Consider the following 15,673-nt stretch of genomic DNA (forward strand, 5'->3'; position numbering starts at 1 on the left):
CTCGCTAAAATTCTATTGAACAAGCTGGTCAAAAACTCCACAGCCATCTCTCTGAGATGACTCCATACCTCCACAGGAATGTCATCAGGACCCACTGCCTTTCCATTTTTCGTCCTCTTTAATCCCTTTCTAACTTCCCCCTTACTCATCATTGCCACTTCCTGGTCCACCACAATTGCCTCTTCTACTCTCCCTTCTCTCTCATTTTCCTCATTCATCAACTCCTCGAAGTATTCCTTTTATCTATCGAGCACACTACTGGCACCAGTCAACATATTTCCCTCTCTATCCTTAATCACCCTAACCTGCTGCACATCCTTCCCATTGCTATCCCTCTGTCTGGCCAACCTGTATAGATCCTTTTCTCATTCTTTAGTGTCCAACCTGGTGGACATGTATGTCATCATATGCCTCTTGTTTGGCCTTTGCCACCTCTAACTTTGTCCTATGTCGCATCTCAATGTATTCCTTTCACCTCTCCTCGGTCCTCTCAGTGTCCCACTTCTTCTTAGCTAACCTTTTTCCTTGTATGATTTACTGTACTGTGAGGTTCCACCACCAAGTCTCCTTCTCTCCTTTCCTGCCAGAAGATACACCAAGTACTCTCCTGCCTGCCTCTCTGATCACCTTGGCTGCAGTGGTCCAGTCTTCTGGAAGCTCCTCCTGTCCACCGAGAGCCTGTCTCACCTATTCCCGAAGAGCTGCAAAACACTCGTCCTGTCTCAGCTTCCACCACATGGTTCTCTGCTCTGCCTTTGTCTTCTTAATCTTCCTCCCCACCACCAGAGTCATCTTACACACCACCATCCTATGCTGTCTCGCCACACTCTCCCCTACCACTACCTTACAGTCACTAACCTCCTTCAGATTACATCTGTCTGGACAACATGTAATCCACCTGCGTGCTTCTACCTCCGCTCTTGTAGGTCACCCTATGTTCGTGCCTCTTCTGGAAAAAGTGTTCACTACAGCCATTTCCATCCTTTTTGCAAAGTCTACCAACATCTGTCCCTCCAAGTTCCTTTCCTGGATGCCGTACTTACCCATCACTTCTTCATCACCACTGTTTCCTTCACCAACATATCCATTACAATCTGCACCAATCACAACTCTCTTTCTGTCTGGGATGCTCAGAACTACTTCGCCGAGCTCGTTCCAGAATTTCTCTTTCACCTCTAGGTCACATCCTACCTGTGGGGCATAGCCACTAATCACATTATACATAACACATTTCTCTTCCCATCTACAACATGGTAAAATAATTTAAACCATGCCCCTAAACTTCTCGCCTTACTGGCTTTCCACCTGGTCTCCTGGACACAGTGTATCAACCTTTCTCCTAATCAACATGTCAACCAACTCCCGAGATTTTCCTGTCATAGTCCTAACATTCAAAGTCCCCACATTCAGTCCTAGGCTCTGTGCTTTCCTCTTCTCTTTCTGCCGAAGAAACCGCTTTCCACTTCTTCTTCCACCCACAGTAGCTGAATTTCCACTGGCTCCCAGCAGGTTGACGGCGCCGGTGTCGGATGTTGTTAACCTGGGCCACGATCGATCCGGTATGGAACTCTTTGGATGAACGCTCATATTTGTTTGGCAAAATTTTAAGCCAGATGCCCTTCCAGACGCAACCCTTTGCATTTATCCGGGCTTGGGACCGGCCTCCAGTTTGCACTGGCTTGTGACCCCCATAGGGCTGCATTAGCATTTAGCTATTATGCTGCATACAAAAATTGAATAAGTTGCCAACAGAAGTGACGTCAGCTTCAAGTGTAAATGTTTTTAAGTCCAGGTTAAAAACTCTTCTATTTTTCTCATGCTTTTTAGAGTCTTTCCACTTTTAAATATTTCTTGCACTGTACGCTGTTTTAATTAAAAAAAATTCCTCTTTGTTTTAAATGTTTATAAGTATTTGTTTCTTTGTTTTTAAATGCTTTTAATCATGTAACGCACATTGTGTATGAAATGCGCTATATAAATAAATTTGCTTTGCTTTGCTTTGCTTGATATGATTTAACACTTTGATAAGAGCTGATTCTGTACTATGATGGGGTGGGAAACATTTATGTTCGAGAAATTGCTGAGTTGATTAAAAAACACTTTCTTGACAATCTTGGCCATGAAGGGAAGGTTTGAGATGGTTCTATAGTTTTCTTACATGGAAGCAACCAGTGTTCTCTTGTTTTTTCAAAAGTGGCTTATTGGTAGCTACTTTCAGAGGTTTGGGAAACTCGCCTGATGAAGTGAGCAATTGATTATTTGCTACAAATCGACTGGCATGGACTTCGCAAGAGTTTTGAAAAAGTTAGACGGTATAGAGTCAAGACAGCTCGTTGATGGTTTCAGCTGCTGAATCGTTTTGTCTACAGCTTTTACATAGCTAAAGAGAGAATTGCAATAGTCAAGACATGACAAGACAAAATCGTGAATTATTGTTTCTAGTTCAGAATGAACTAACATGGAGCCAAGCTTTGAAACATTTTGGGGTGGAAAAAATGAGGAATGAGTTACAGTTTTAAGATGACCCCAAAGTTTCTTCCATTGGGACAGACACTTTATGAAAGCGATCCTGAACATGTGGCAACTTAAGAAGCCAAGTTATCGGGGGCAATCTTTAATATTTCAGTTTTCGCAATATTCAACTGCAATGAGCTGTGAGTCTTGCAATTCTTAATTGGAGTCAAGCAATCATGCATTGGACTTATCTCAAATGAAAAAAATTAATCTGGTCATCTGCATACTGTCATGGGTGTGTGTTATGGTTGTTGCCTTCCCCCTGTCTCGTATACACCTGCTCCTGAGAGCATCTTCCCCACCTGTGCCTCGTTTACCCTAAATTACCCCATGCATTTAACCTCGTGTCTCATTCTTTCTGGTCGACAGTTCGTTGTACCTTGTTGTCACGTTCCAGCATTCCTTGTTTCCACCTCACCGACTCATAGTAAGACTAGACCCTGTTCTGATTATTGACCTTGCCTTTTTGCCTCATGTTTTTTGGATACTGTTGCCTTTTCGGATTGCCTGCCTGTGTACCGACCTCTGCCCGTTTATTAAACCTCTCTTTTTTAACCTGTCCATTTTAATTGGAGTCGTGCATTTTGGGTCCTGTCCTTTGTTCCGTTCATGACAGAACGAACTGGCCATAACATGGACCCAGCAGACTCAGACCCGGTGCGCAAAGCCCTTCAAGCGCAGGCTCAACGCATCTCGAAGCAGGTTGAGCAGCTTGCTGCCCTCCACATTCATCTAAAGGGACTGTCAGAGCATCAGGACACTATGATGAAACATGTGGCCCCCAAACTCCCATCAGCTATAGAAACTGCAGAATTGATGATAAACCAGGTATTCAAGTTTCATGGTTTTCCCAAGAATGTGGTATCTGATAGGGGCCCCCAATTCGTTTCACGATTTTGGAAGGAGTTTGGCAATTTAATAGGCGCTTCCATCAGTCTGTCATCTGGGTTTCATTCTGAAACCAACGGTCTGAGAGGCTGAACAAGGATCTGGAGACTGGGCTCCGATGTCTCGCTTCATAGGAGCCACAATCCTGGACTCAGAAGCTGGTTTGGGTCGAGTTCTCTCACAATTCTCTCCCCTCTGCATCCACTGGTCTATCGCCTTTTCACATTGTCCATGGTTACCAACAATCTCTGTTTCCTGCCATAGCCCCCAAGTCCATGGTTCCATCTGCATTGACCTTGGTGAGACGCTGCAGGAGGACCTGGGAGCAAGCGCGCCGAATGCTGCTACGCCAAGCACGGTCCTACAAGACCGCAGCTGACCGTAGGAGGACACCGGCCCCGAACTACAACGTGGGTCAGCGTGTTTGGCTCTCCACCAAGCATATTCCACTCCGGGTGGAGTCCCGGAAGCTCGCTCCCAGGTTCGTTGGGCCCTTCCCCATCACAAAGGTCATCAACCCTGTCACCATGAAGCTTAGGCTCCCAAGGTCGATGCAGGTCCACCCTGCATTTCACGTCAGCCTGCTCAAGCCCGCTCGGGAGTGCCCTATGGTCCCGCCTTCCAGGCCCCCTCCTCCCCCCCGTTTCGTGGACGGGGGCCCTGTCTTCATGGTGAGGCGGCTGCTCTTGTCGTCTCGTCGGAGGGGGAGGGAGTGGACTGGGAGGGCTACGGGTCGTTCATGGGTGTCATCTGGGTTTATCGTGGATGACTCGCTCATTCGGGACTTCCACATTGTGCATCCTGGGCCTCCTGGGCCATCTGGAGGGGAGGGATACTGTCATGGGTGTGTGTTATGGTTGTTGTCTTCCCCCTGTCTCGTACACACTTGCTCCTGAGAGCATCTTCCCCACCTGTGCCTCGTTTACCCTAATTACCCCATGCATTTAACCTCGTGTCATATTCTTTCTGGTCGCCAGTTCGTTGTACCGTTCCAGCATTCCATGTTTCCACGTCACCGACTCATAGTAAGACTAGACCCTGTTCTGATTATTGACCTTGCCTTTTTGCCTCACGTTTTTTGGATACTGTTGCCTTTTCGGATTGCCTGCCTGTGTACCAACCTCTGCCCGTTTACAAAACCTCTCTTTTTGAAACTGTCCATTTGAATTGGAGTCGTGCATTTTGGGTCCTGTCCTTTGTTCCATTCATGACACATACAAGTGGTATGAGATACTGTACCTTCAAATTTTCTGATATCTCCCAGAGGAAAGATGATGTAGGGAGCAAAAGGGCTGTGCCCTAAGACTGACCCTTACGTAGAGGGGGACGGACTCTGACTTATGGGGGCCAACATCCATCCAACCATCCATTTTCTTTACCGGTTATCCTCACTAGGGTCGCGGGCTGCCAGTGCCTATCCCAGCTATCTTCGGGAGGGGTACACCCTGAACCGGTCACCTGCCAATCGCAGGACACACAGAAACAAACAACCATTCGCACTCATATTCACACCTACGGGCAATTTAGAGTCTTCAATCAACCTAGGGGGCCAACAATCACAGAAAAATATACATTTTGTAAATAAGATATGAACCATTTAGGGTAGATCACTGAGATGCCCACCCATTTCCTAAGCCTAACTATGAGGATAAGAGAAACTCCTCTTATACATTTATTTTAACAACTCATCCTTTGTAATTGCATGGTTAGCCCATGGATAGTTTTCCTGTCTCTCGTGAGGATGAAGAGTGGGTGCTTGGAGGTATAACTTCTGTCCAATCACAGAGATCTTCCTTTTAAGGATGTTTCACAGGTTCTAAATGAACAATCTGGGGATGATGGTGGCCAGACCATTACTTTTTCTCCCTTTATACTCACAGCAGCTTGGATTTTTATATTTCTTGTATTTATATTTCTTGCACTGTATGCTGTTTTAATTGTACTTTTATCTTTTTATCTTTGTTTAAAATGTTTATAAGCTGTTTTTGTTTCTTTTTTTAAATGTTTTTAATCATGTAAAGTACATTAAGTTACCTTGTGTATGAAATGCGCTATATAAATAGATTTGCTTTGCTTTGCTATCAAGTTTTGTCACTTGTGATACAAGTAGCAGACTGATTATCACATCCACCTGACAGTTCAGAGGTTGTGGGTTCAAATCTGGGCTCCGCCCTTCCTGTGTGGAGTTTGCATTTTCTCCCCGTGCTTGTGTAAGTTTTCTCCTGGTACTGCAGTTTCCTCCCACGTTCCAAAAACATGCATGGTAGGTTAAATGAAGAGTCTAAATTGTCCGTAGGTGTGAAAGTGAGTGTGAATGGTTGTTTGTCTCTTTGTGCCCTGTGATTGGCTGGCGACCAGTCCAGGGTCTACCGCACCTCTTGCCCAAAGTCAGCTTGGATAGGCTCCAGCACACCCCGACCCCAGGCTAAGCAGTACAGAAAATGAATGGAGCTCTACAAATGTCTGAAATAATTCACTAATAGCTATTGATTTCTCTTGTTTAGATGCCTTCCAGAGCACAGTAGACGAGTTTGGTCGTCTAGACATTGTCATCAACAATGCTGGAATCAACAATGAAAAGAACTGGGAGAAGACCATACAAGTGAACCTGGTGAGAAGATAAGATGCTAATAGATTTCCAGTTTATTTATATTTGCTAGGTGAGACCACAGTCTTCAATGTGCTCCATAGAACACTATAAGAAAGAGAGTTTTTGTGTTCTTCTCATTCAATTTGTGTTGTTAAAGAATGTGACAATTCTCTCAAACCATACTTTAGGAACCTGGTACATTTTTTGTATCAAGACAAAGGTGCTAAAAAGGGATTTGGTACCTCTCATATATATTTGTTAATTGTAATTTTTGACAATGGAAATACAAAACTGGAAACATAACCAAACTTTACCTGCTTGGTGGAAACAAGGCTTTTGTGGGTTGTTCATGGGCCTTGAGAGGGTGGACATGAGTCTCTGACTTATTATTTAATTTTCTTGGTGGTAGCTTGACTGAGGTACTCCATTGGTTGTCAACTGGAAAGTTACTGGTTTAATCCCAATATCCTCGGTAGTCCCTTGAATAAAAATGTAAGGCCATTGTCTCTTCAGTGTGTGAATGAGCAATTTCCTTCCTATTGAGGCAAGTTACACCATCCTCATTGTGTGTATAAGTGAATGACGCGACATCCAGAACAGAAGTACGATTTACACCCATCCATCCATTTTCTGAGCCGCTTATCCTCACTAGGGTCTTGGGAGTGCTGGAGCCTATCCCAGCTATCTTCGGGCATGAGGCGGGGTACACACTGAACTGGTTGCCAGCCAATCGCAGGGCACATATAAACAAACAACCATTTGCACTCACATTCACACCTACGGGCAATTTAGAGTTGTCAATTAACCTACCATGCAGGTTTTTTGGGATGTGGGAGGAAACCGGGGTGCCCGGAGAAAACCCATGCAGGCACGGGGAGAACATCCAAACTCCACACAGGCGGTGCCGGGGATTAAACCCCAGTCCTCAGAACTGTGAGGCAGACGCTCTAACCAGTCGCCCACTGTGCCGCCGAAGTACGATTTAAATCAATTAATGTGACAGCCTAATTTCATTTAACGCACTTATCTATTACAGCATGTAGCTCTGCCTCCTCCTTAAGCCAAAAAGATGATAAGCTACTCGTCAATATCATCCTCTAAACATCATTGTGGAGCAGTAAAGTCGACGTGAACTTGTCTGTACATCCACTACTGCACATACTACTTCATTTAGATATTAATCAAAACTTACATGGTGGGCATGGACAGGCACTGCTTATTGAATACTTGGGGTTGAAGTGCTGGCAATGTTTTTATCCACGAGAGAAACTACTATATTTCTTAGATGCCTCATTGACTTGAATAGTGGTTCTCAGACTTGACTCGTGCTTCTCACATCAGAATTAGAATCAGAATCAGAATCAGAATCATCTTTATTGTGCCAAGTATGTCCAAAAAACACACAAGGAATTTGTCTCCGGTAGTTGGAGCCGTTCTAGTACGACAACAGACAGTCAATTGACAGAGAACACTTTTGAGACATAAAGACAGAGAAAAACAGTCACTGACCAATAAAGGGTTGCTAGTTATCTGGTAATGCCGGTACAATATGGGACCCGAGGATTGAACCCGGGTCCTCAGAACTGTGAGGCTGATCCTCTAACCAGTCGTCCACCGTGCCGCTGCAAGAACATTATCTTCTCCTAAATATTGTCTAAGTCACTTGATCTTTGAAACAGACTAATTGCTTGGTTAAAAATTGTAAGGTCTTCGGCATTACAATATTAATTGGTATTTGTGTTTGGTGATGTGTCTGCTGCATGCATCTCATGCATGGATCTGCACACTAATTCACAAGTGTAATTTTGCAACTTTGTGATGAAGTGCTTCCTCTACGAGTGAAAACATAATCTTTTTCCGTCTTTACGGGGGTGGGGGGGTCACTTTGTTTCTTTATAAACAAGTCTGCTGCTTGAGCACAAGAAACATTCCACACCCAGTCATCATGGTAACGTAAAGCTTGGTGAGAAGTGGCTTACCCCAAAAAAGTGGTTTGACTATCTTCATCATATTTGCCAGTAGATTGTGCACGATAAGATATGATTTAATTGAATTGTTAAATGAATGTGTAGAAATAAACATGATCATGTGGTCTCATGATCCATATAGTACTTGCTGTGTTTGGAGTTACTTCCCAAGTCCGGTTTGACTGACTTCCTCTTCCTGTCAATTATTTGATCAGGGCTATAACGCTGTCAACCCTTCGTTTGTCATTCAAATAGCCTAGAAAGCAGGACTGTATATTTTTTTTTATTGTGATTTAGCAGGCTACAGACTCTGCCTACCAACAAGAGGCTGGGCAAGCCAGGAAAAAAAGAGATTTACATTATTAAATTTTCATGTTTTGAGAGTAATATTTTTGTTGAAAGTTAAATGTAAATTGAAAAAATGTTTTTAGTCCTGTCACTGATGGTGTCGTGGTACAGTCGTCTGACTTTGGTGCAGGCAGTGTGGGTTCCGTTCCCGCTCAGTGACGGTCTGAATGTGTGTGCAAATGGTTGTCCGTGTATGTGCCCTGCGACTGACTGGTGACCAGTTCAGGGTGTAGTCCGCATTTCGCCTGAAGTCAGCTGGGATAGGCTCCACCGCTCCATGACCCTCACCAGGATAAGTGGTGTTGAAAATGGATGGATGGATTTTTAGTCCTGCATTTTGTTCATGAAATTTCAAAAATAAGGCGGATCATAGCAATGCAAAGCCAGAGGTTTTATTTTGGACAAAGAAGGTAGTGTGTCAAAGGAGGTCAAAGAAAGTTGAAGACTTAAAACTGAAGACGAATTGTGCTGTTGTTTGGAGCTACTGTACATATTTTCTCAATTTGGCTGAGCACTTCCAATAAACATTTTTATCTTTCCCATCTTTGCATGTTGAGATAATTTAAGAGGAAAGTCCTCATCAACAAACACAACGAGTGCTTGTTCTCCAGGGGTTCTATCTGATGTTCTATCTGGTTTTCCTGGTATGTGGTGGGAGGCAAGTAAAGACAGTCTTTAGTTGGTTGAAGGAAATTCTACTTTAAACACATTATTTGGAAGTTATTCAAGTTAACATTTTAATTCCTGCTTGTGTGCTGCACTTCTATATTGTGAGGAATGTCACTTGATGAGGTTGTTCCTTTCATTACAGACTTCTGTAATAAATGGGACCTACTTGGCTCTGGAACATATGAGTAAGGAGCATGGCAAGGAAGGAGGCACGATAATCAACGTATCTTCTATGGCAGGTAACAGTTACACACACTAACATGCGTACTGTGAATGTAGAGAAATAGACTGCACTGCCACCACAGAGGCGTGGAGGCAATTGGAAATTTCGGGACAACTCCCGAACGGCCAGTGCATTCCAGGCCGACCTGGCCAAGAGTCTTTTTTTACAAATTTGTTTAAATAGGATAAGCGCTATATAATTTCCAATAAACACAGCCATATTTTAACAAAACAATTACAGACTACTATTCAACAAATACAAGACAATTTATAGGGTCGGCTTAAGTCAACAAAGCAGTGTATGAGCGCATCGGTCGCATGCGTCGTGCACGCCAAGCTGAGTGTCCTGGCCACCGGCCGGAGTACCGGTATAGAGTATAGCCTGCAAGCTGCAGCATGTGTTTATGATTCGTGACTTCGTCGAACCCTTGCTGTTGTGCCGTGCGCGGTGCGACAAACATTGTTCAGCAGCAGACAAGGCCAAAGCGTCTGCGCCCCATTTCCCCCACACCAGTGCAAAGCTGACAGATCTTTTCAGTGTAGCATGGATCCAGATGTATGACTACAGGTGGCGACAGTGGGAAAATGGCAAAACATTAGATCTAAATGATTTTGTATACAAAAATTGTTAGCTACATTAGCCCTTATGTATTGCAAGCATCATTGATTCTTGTTGTTGCTCACCATCAGCAAATGATCAAGTCTCTGTGACCTGACTTTGTGATTTACACTTCAAGCAATTAAGGGATACTTACTATTTGATATATGAACAAATGAGCGTGTGTGTGTGTGTGTGTGTGTGTGTGTGTGTGTGTGTGTGCATGCATGCCTGCATGCGTGTGTGTGATTTCTGGTATTTTCTTACACGGATTGCCGTTGTGTATTAAGAAGAATTCTTTTTATGATGATGATGATTATTGACGGCACGGTGGACGACTGGTTAGCCCATCTGTACACAGTTCGGAGGACCCGGGTAAAATCCGGCCTCGCCCGTGGAGTTGGCATGTTCTCCCCGTGCCTGTGTGGGTTTTCGCCGGGTACTCCGGTTTCCTCCCACATCCCAAAAAACATGTGTGGTAGGTTGATTGAAGACTCTAAATTGCCCGTATGTGTGAGTGTGAATGGTTGTTTGTTTATATCTGCCCTGCGATTGGCTGGAGACCAGTTCAGGTTGTACCCCGCCTCTCCGCCAAAGATAGCTGGGATAAGCTCCAGCATACCCTAGTGAGGTTAAGCGGTACAGATAATATATTTATTATTATTATTATTATTATTATTATTATTATTATTATTATTATTATTATTATTATTATTATTATTATTATTATTATTATTATTATTATTAAGGCGGCACGGTGGCCGACTGGTTAGAGCGTCAGCCTCACAGTTCTGAGGACCCGGGTTCAATCCCCGGTCCCGCCTGTGTGGAGTTTGCATGTTCTCCCCGTGCCTGCGTGGGTTTTCTCCGGGTACTCCGGTTTCCTCCCACATCCCAAAAACATGCATGAATTGAAGACTCTAAATTGCCCGTAGGCATGACTGTGAGTGCGAATGGTTGTTTGTTCCTATGTGCCCTGCGATTGGCTGGCAACCAGTTCAGGGTGTACCCCGCCTCCTGCCCGATGATAGCTGGGATAGGCTCCAGCACGCCCGCGACCCTAGTGAGGAGAAGCGGCTCAGAAAATGGATGGATGGATTATTATTATTATTATTATGATTAGCAGCAGCAGTAGCATCAGGGGTGAAGGTCACTAGCAGAGTGGTTATTGAGGGACTGGGTGACCCCATGGTGGGAGTGAGGAGGTGGTGCTGGTCTTGGAGAACGAGAGAACGAGGAGGATGTGGTGGTCTTATTGGGGGAGAAGGAAGACAATGGAACAGGAAGCAGCAATAGCCAGACCGGTAGAGATGCCGTGTGGAAAGCTGCCGTACTGGGTAGGGTATTATGCATACAGTCTATACAGCAAAAATGATGAGACCTTCATTGCAAGGCAGGAGGAACAAAAAAACAATTCTGTCTGCAGTTGTGCGCACCGGGAGCCTCTCCATCTAAATTCCCGGGCTGAATTTTGGGCACAGTAGGTCCCTGACGTACAGTACTTGCACCTTCGAGAGCAAAACAAAAATGTTCATAGATGGGTTTCATATTCAGGCATTCATACACCAGATGAAGAGAGATGCTCCTTTAAAATTACACACAAAGCCTTATTATACAAGAATGACCCTTTTGTGAGTCGTTTTATCTACAGGACTGTCCCACAAGTATCATATCATAACTTGCTTTGATTCGAGACATACAGATAAAACATCCATCCATCCATCCATTTTGTACCGCTTATCCGAGGTCAAGTCGTGGGCGCAGTAGCTATAGCAGGGACGCCCAGACTTTCCTCTCCCCAGCCACTTCATCCATCTCTTCCGGGGGGATCCCGAGGCGTTCCCAGGCCAGCCGAAGGACATAGTCTCTCCAGCGTGTCCTGGGCCGTCCCCAGGGTCTCCTTCCGGTGGGACGTACCTGGAACACCTCACCAGATTCATCCGAATCAGATTCCCCAGCCACCTCATCTGGCTCCTCTCAATGTGAGGGAACAGCGGTTCTACTCTGAGATCCTCCCGGATGACCGAGCTTCTCACCCTATCTCTAAGGGAGAGCCCGGATACCCTGCAGAGGAAACTAATTTCGGCCGCTTGTATCCGGGATCTCGTTCTTTCGGTCACGACCCACAGTTCATGACCATAGGTGAGGGTAGGAACGTAGATCAACCGTGAAATTGAGAGATTCGCTTTTCGGGTTTAGCTCCTTCTTTACCACAACGGACCGATACAAAGTCCACATCACTGCAGGCGCTGCACCGGTCCGCTTGTTGAACTCAGAATCAGAATCATCTTTATTTGCCAAGTATGTCCAAAAAAAACACAAATAATTTGTCTCCGGTAATTGGAGCCGCTCTAGTACGACAACAGACAGTCAATTGACAGAGAACACTTTTGAGATATAAAGACATTGAGAAAAACAGTCACTGAGCAATAAAGGGTTGCTAGTTATCTGGTAATCCCGGTACATTATTATTATTATTTTTCTACAATTGTGCAAAAAGATGCAGAGTCCTCTAGCACTTAGAGCAGTTCGAATGACTAATATTGCAATAGTCCGGTGCAATGACCATTGTCAAAGGGCGCCGAGACTTCAAGCGAGTAGTACGATAATCTGGGAAAATGTTGATTGTGTAAATGTTGCAGATACTCCTCAGTCAGTGTGCAAATGGAGCAGATGATACGCTGGCATGAGTGGCCAGTATTGGTCAACAACAGAAATGCAAATAGTGCAGCGTGGTGAAACCACTACAGTGAGTGCACGATTAATGTATAATTGGCCACACAGAAATGTGACGACAAACGCAAGACATAAAAATGCCAGCATGTTGCAATGCAATTGTAGGTTAAGTGTTTAAGAAGTTGATTGCGAGAGGGAAGAAGCTGTTGGATTGTCTGCTAGTTCTAGTTTGCATTGATCGGTAGCGCCTACCTGACGGAAGGAGCGTGATTAGCTGGTGACCGGGATGTGGAGGGTCCGAGAGGATTTTGCACACTCTTGTCTTAGTTCTGGCAGCGTGCAAGTCCTCAAGGGGGGTACCGACAATCCTTTCAGCAGTTTTGATTATCCGTTGCAGTCAGAGTTTGTCCTTTTTTGTAGCAGCACCAAACCAGACTGTGATGGAAGAACACAGGACTGATTCGATGACCGCTGTGTAGAACTGCCTCAGCAGCTCCTGTGGCAGGCCGTGGTTCCTCAGAAGCCGCAGGAAGTACATCCTCTGCTGGAGCGTGTTCAGCTCCAGGTTGTGTTGGCCGCACCACAGCGCTAGCCATTCCACTTCCTGTCGATATGCCGACTCGTCACCGTCCTTGATGAGACCGATGACAGTGGTGTCATCTGCAAACTTCAGGAGTTTGACAGGCACCCTTGAGGCGCCCCAGTGCTGATGCTACGTCTGGATGAGGTGGTCTCTCCCAGCCTCACCTGCTGTGTCCTGCCCGTCAGGAAGCCGTAAATGCACTGCCAGATGGCAGGTGAGATGCTGAGCTGGAGAAGCTTGGAGGAAAGGAGTTCAGGGATGATGGTGTTGAACGCTGAGCTGAAGTTCACGAACAGGATCCTCGCATATGTCCTGCATTGTCGAGGTGTTCTAGGATGAAGTGCAGTCCCATGTTGACTGCATCATCCGCAGACCTGTTTGCTCTGTAGGCAAACTGCAGGGGGTCCAGCAGGGGGCCTGTGACGCGCTTGAGGTGGTCCAGCACGAGACGTTCAAAGGACTTCATGACCACAGATGTCAAGGCAACAGGCCTGTAGTCATTTAGACCCGAGATTGCAGGTTTCTTGGGGACAGGAATGATGGTGGAGCGTTTGAAACAAGATGCTACGTCGCACAGTTCCAGAGATCTATTGAAGATCTGAGTGAAGACTGGAGCGAGCTGGTCCGCGACTTTGAGGCAGGATGGGGACACATGGTCTGGGCCTGCTGCTTTGTTAATCTTTTGTTGTTTGAAGATGCGTCTCACATCCTGTTCGTGGATGGTTAACGCAGAAGTCAGAGGTGTGATTGTGGTCGGTGGTGCGGCCGAGTGGTTGTGGGGTGTGAACGTGTTCTTTTCAAATGTGCAGCAGAAGGTATTCAAGTCGTTGGCTAGTGTGCTATTGTTCTCAGCTTGGGGTGGATCGTCACTTGTAATTTGTCAGCGATTGGAATGCATGCCTGATTGATTTAGAGTCGTTTGCGCTTAACTGTTTTTCCATCTTTGCTGCATAGTTCTTCTTTGCAATGTTAATTTCTTTAGTCAGCTGGTTTCTAGCTCGATTATACAGGGCCCTGTACCCGCTTTGATATGTGTCCTCCTTAGCTTGGCGAAGCTGCTTAAGTTTGGCAGTGAACCACGGCTTGTTGTTGTTGAATGTGCGAAATGACTTTGTTGGGACAGAAACCTCTTCACAGAAACTATATAGGATGTGACAGTGTCCGTATATTCATCCAGGCTGTCAGCTGAATCTTAAAAAACACTCCTGTCTGTGCTTCAAAGACACTCAAGTCTCCCGTTCCCTCCTTCCCTCACTCGTGAACAAGACCCCAAGATACTTGAACTCCTCCACTTGGGGCAGGATCTCATCCCCGACCCGGAGAAGGCACGCCACCCTTTTCCGACTGAGGACCATGGTCTCAGATTTGGAGGTGCTGATTCTCATCCCAGCCGCTTCACACTCGGCTGTGAACCCCTCCAGTGAGAATTGGAGAACACAGCTTGATGAAGCGAACAGAACCACATCATCTGCAAAAAGCAGAGATGCAATTCTGAGGCCACCAAACCGGACCCACTCTACGCCTTGCCTGCGCCTAGAAATTCTGACCATAAAAGTTATGAACAGAATCGGTGACAAAGGGCAGCCTTGGCAGGGTCCAACCCTCACCGGAAACGAGTACGACTTACTGCCGGCAATGCGGACCAAACTCTGACACCGGTCATACAGGGACCGAACAGCCCATATCAGGGGGTTCGGTACCCCATACTCCCGAAGCACCCCCCACAGGACTCCCCGAGGGATACGATAGAAGGCCTTCTCCGAGTCCACAAAACACATGTAGACAGGTTGGGTGAACTCCCATGCACCCTCGAAGACCCTGTCGAGGGTGTAGAGCTAGTCTACTGTTCCACGGCCAGGACGAAAACCACACTGCTCCTTCTGAATCTGAATCTTCCAGTGGACCCTCCTCTCCAGCACCCCTGAATAGACCTTGCCAGGGAGGCTGAGGAGTGTGATCCCCCTCTAGTTGGAACACACCCTCCGGCCCCCCTACTTAAAAAGGGGGACCACCACCCCAGTCTGCCAATCCAGAGGCACTGTCCCCGATGTCCACACGATGTTGCAGAGGCGTGTCAACCAGGACAGCCCCACAACATCCAGAGCCTTTAGGAACTCCGGGCGAATCTCATCCACCTTGCCTTGCCACCAAGGAGCTTTTTAACCACCTCGGTGACCTCAACCCCAAAGATAGGAGAGCCCGCCTCAGAGAACCCAGACTCTGCTTCCTCATGGGAAGGCGTGTCGATAGAGTTGAGGAGGTCTTCGAAGTATTCTCCCCACTGACTCACAACGTCCCGAGTCGAGGTCAGCAGCGCCCTATCCCCACTATATACAGTGTTGATGGTGCACTGCTTCCCCCTCCTGAGACGCCGGATGGTGGACCAGAATTTCCTCGAAGCCGTCCGGAGGTCTTTCTCCATGGCCTCACCGAACTCCTCCCATGCCCGAGTTTTTGCTTCAGCGACCACCAAAGCTGCATTCCGCTTGGCCAGCCGGTACCCATCAGCTGCCTCAGGAGTCCCACAGGCCAAAAAGGCCCAATAGGACTCCTTCTTCATCTTGACAGCATCCCTCACCGTTAGTGTCCACCAACGGGTTCGGGGATTGCCGCCATGA

General features: G+C 46.2%; 1 protein-coding gene across 4 annotated transcripts in view; it reads left to right on the top strand.

The window, feature by feature from the left end:
* hpgd (15-hydroxyprostaglandin dehydrogenase) overlaps positions 1-15,673 on the top strand; it is a 41,237-nt gene that overhangs the window by 13,202 nt on the left and 12,362 nt on the right. For all 4 annotated transcript variants that reach the window (XM_061772105.1, XM_061772106.1, XM_061772107.1 and 1 more), the window contains exons 3-4: positions 5,907-6,013; positions 9,119-9,215. In XM_061772105.1, the coding sequence (XP_061628089.1) occupies positions 5,907-6,013; positions 9,119-9,215 (204 nt within the window). The remainder of the gene's footprint in view (positions 1-5,906; positions 6,014-9,118; positions 9,216-15,673) is intronic.

Source organism: Phyllopteryx taeniolatus, chromosome 4 (genome assembly GCF_024500385.1).
Source record: "Phyllopteryx taeniolatus isolate TA_2022b chromosome 4, UOR_Ptae_1.2, whole genome shotgun sequence".
In the NCBI taxonomy this organism is placed as follows: domain Eukaryota; kingdom Metazoa; phylum Chordata; class Actinopteri; order Syngnathiformes; family Syngnathidae; genus Phyllopteryx; species Phyllopteryx taeniolatus.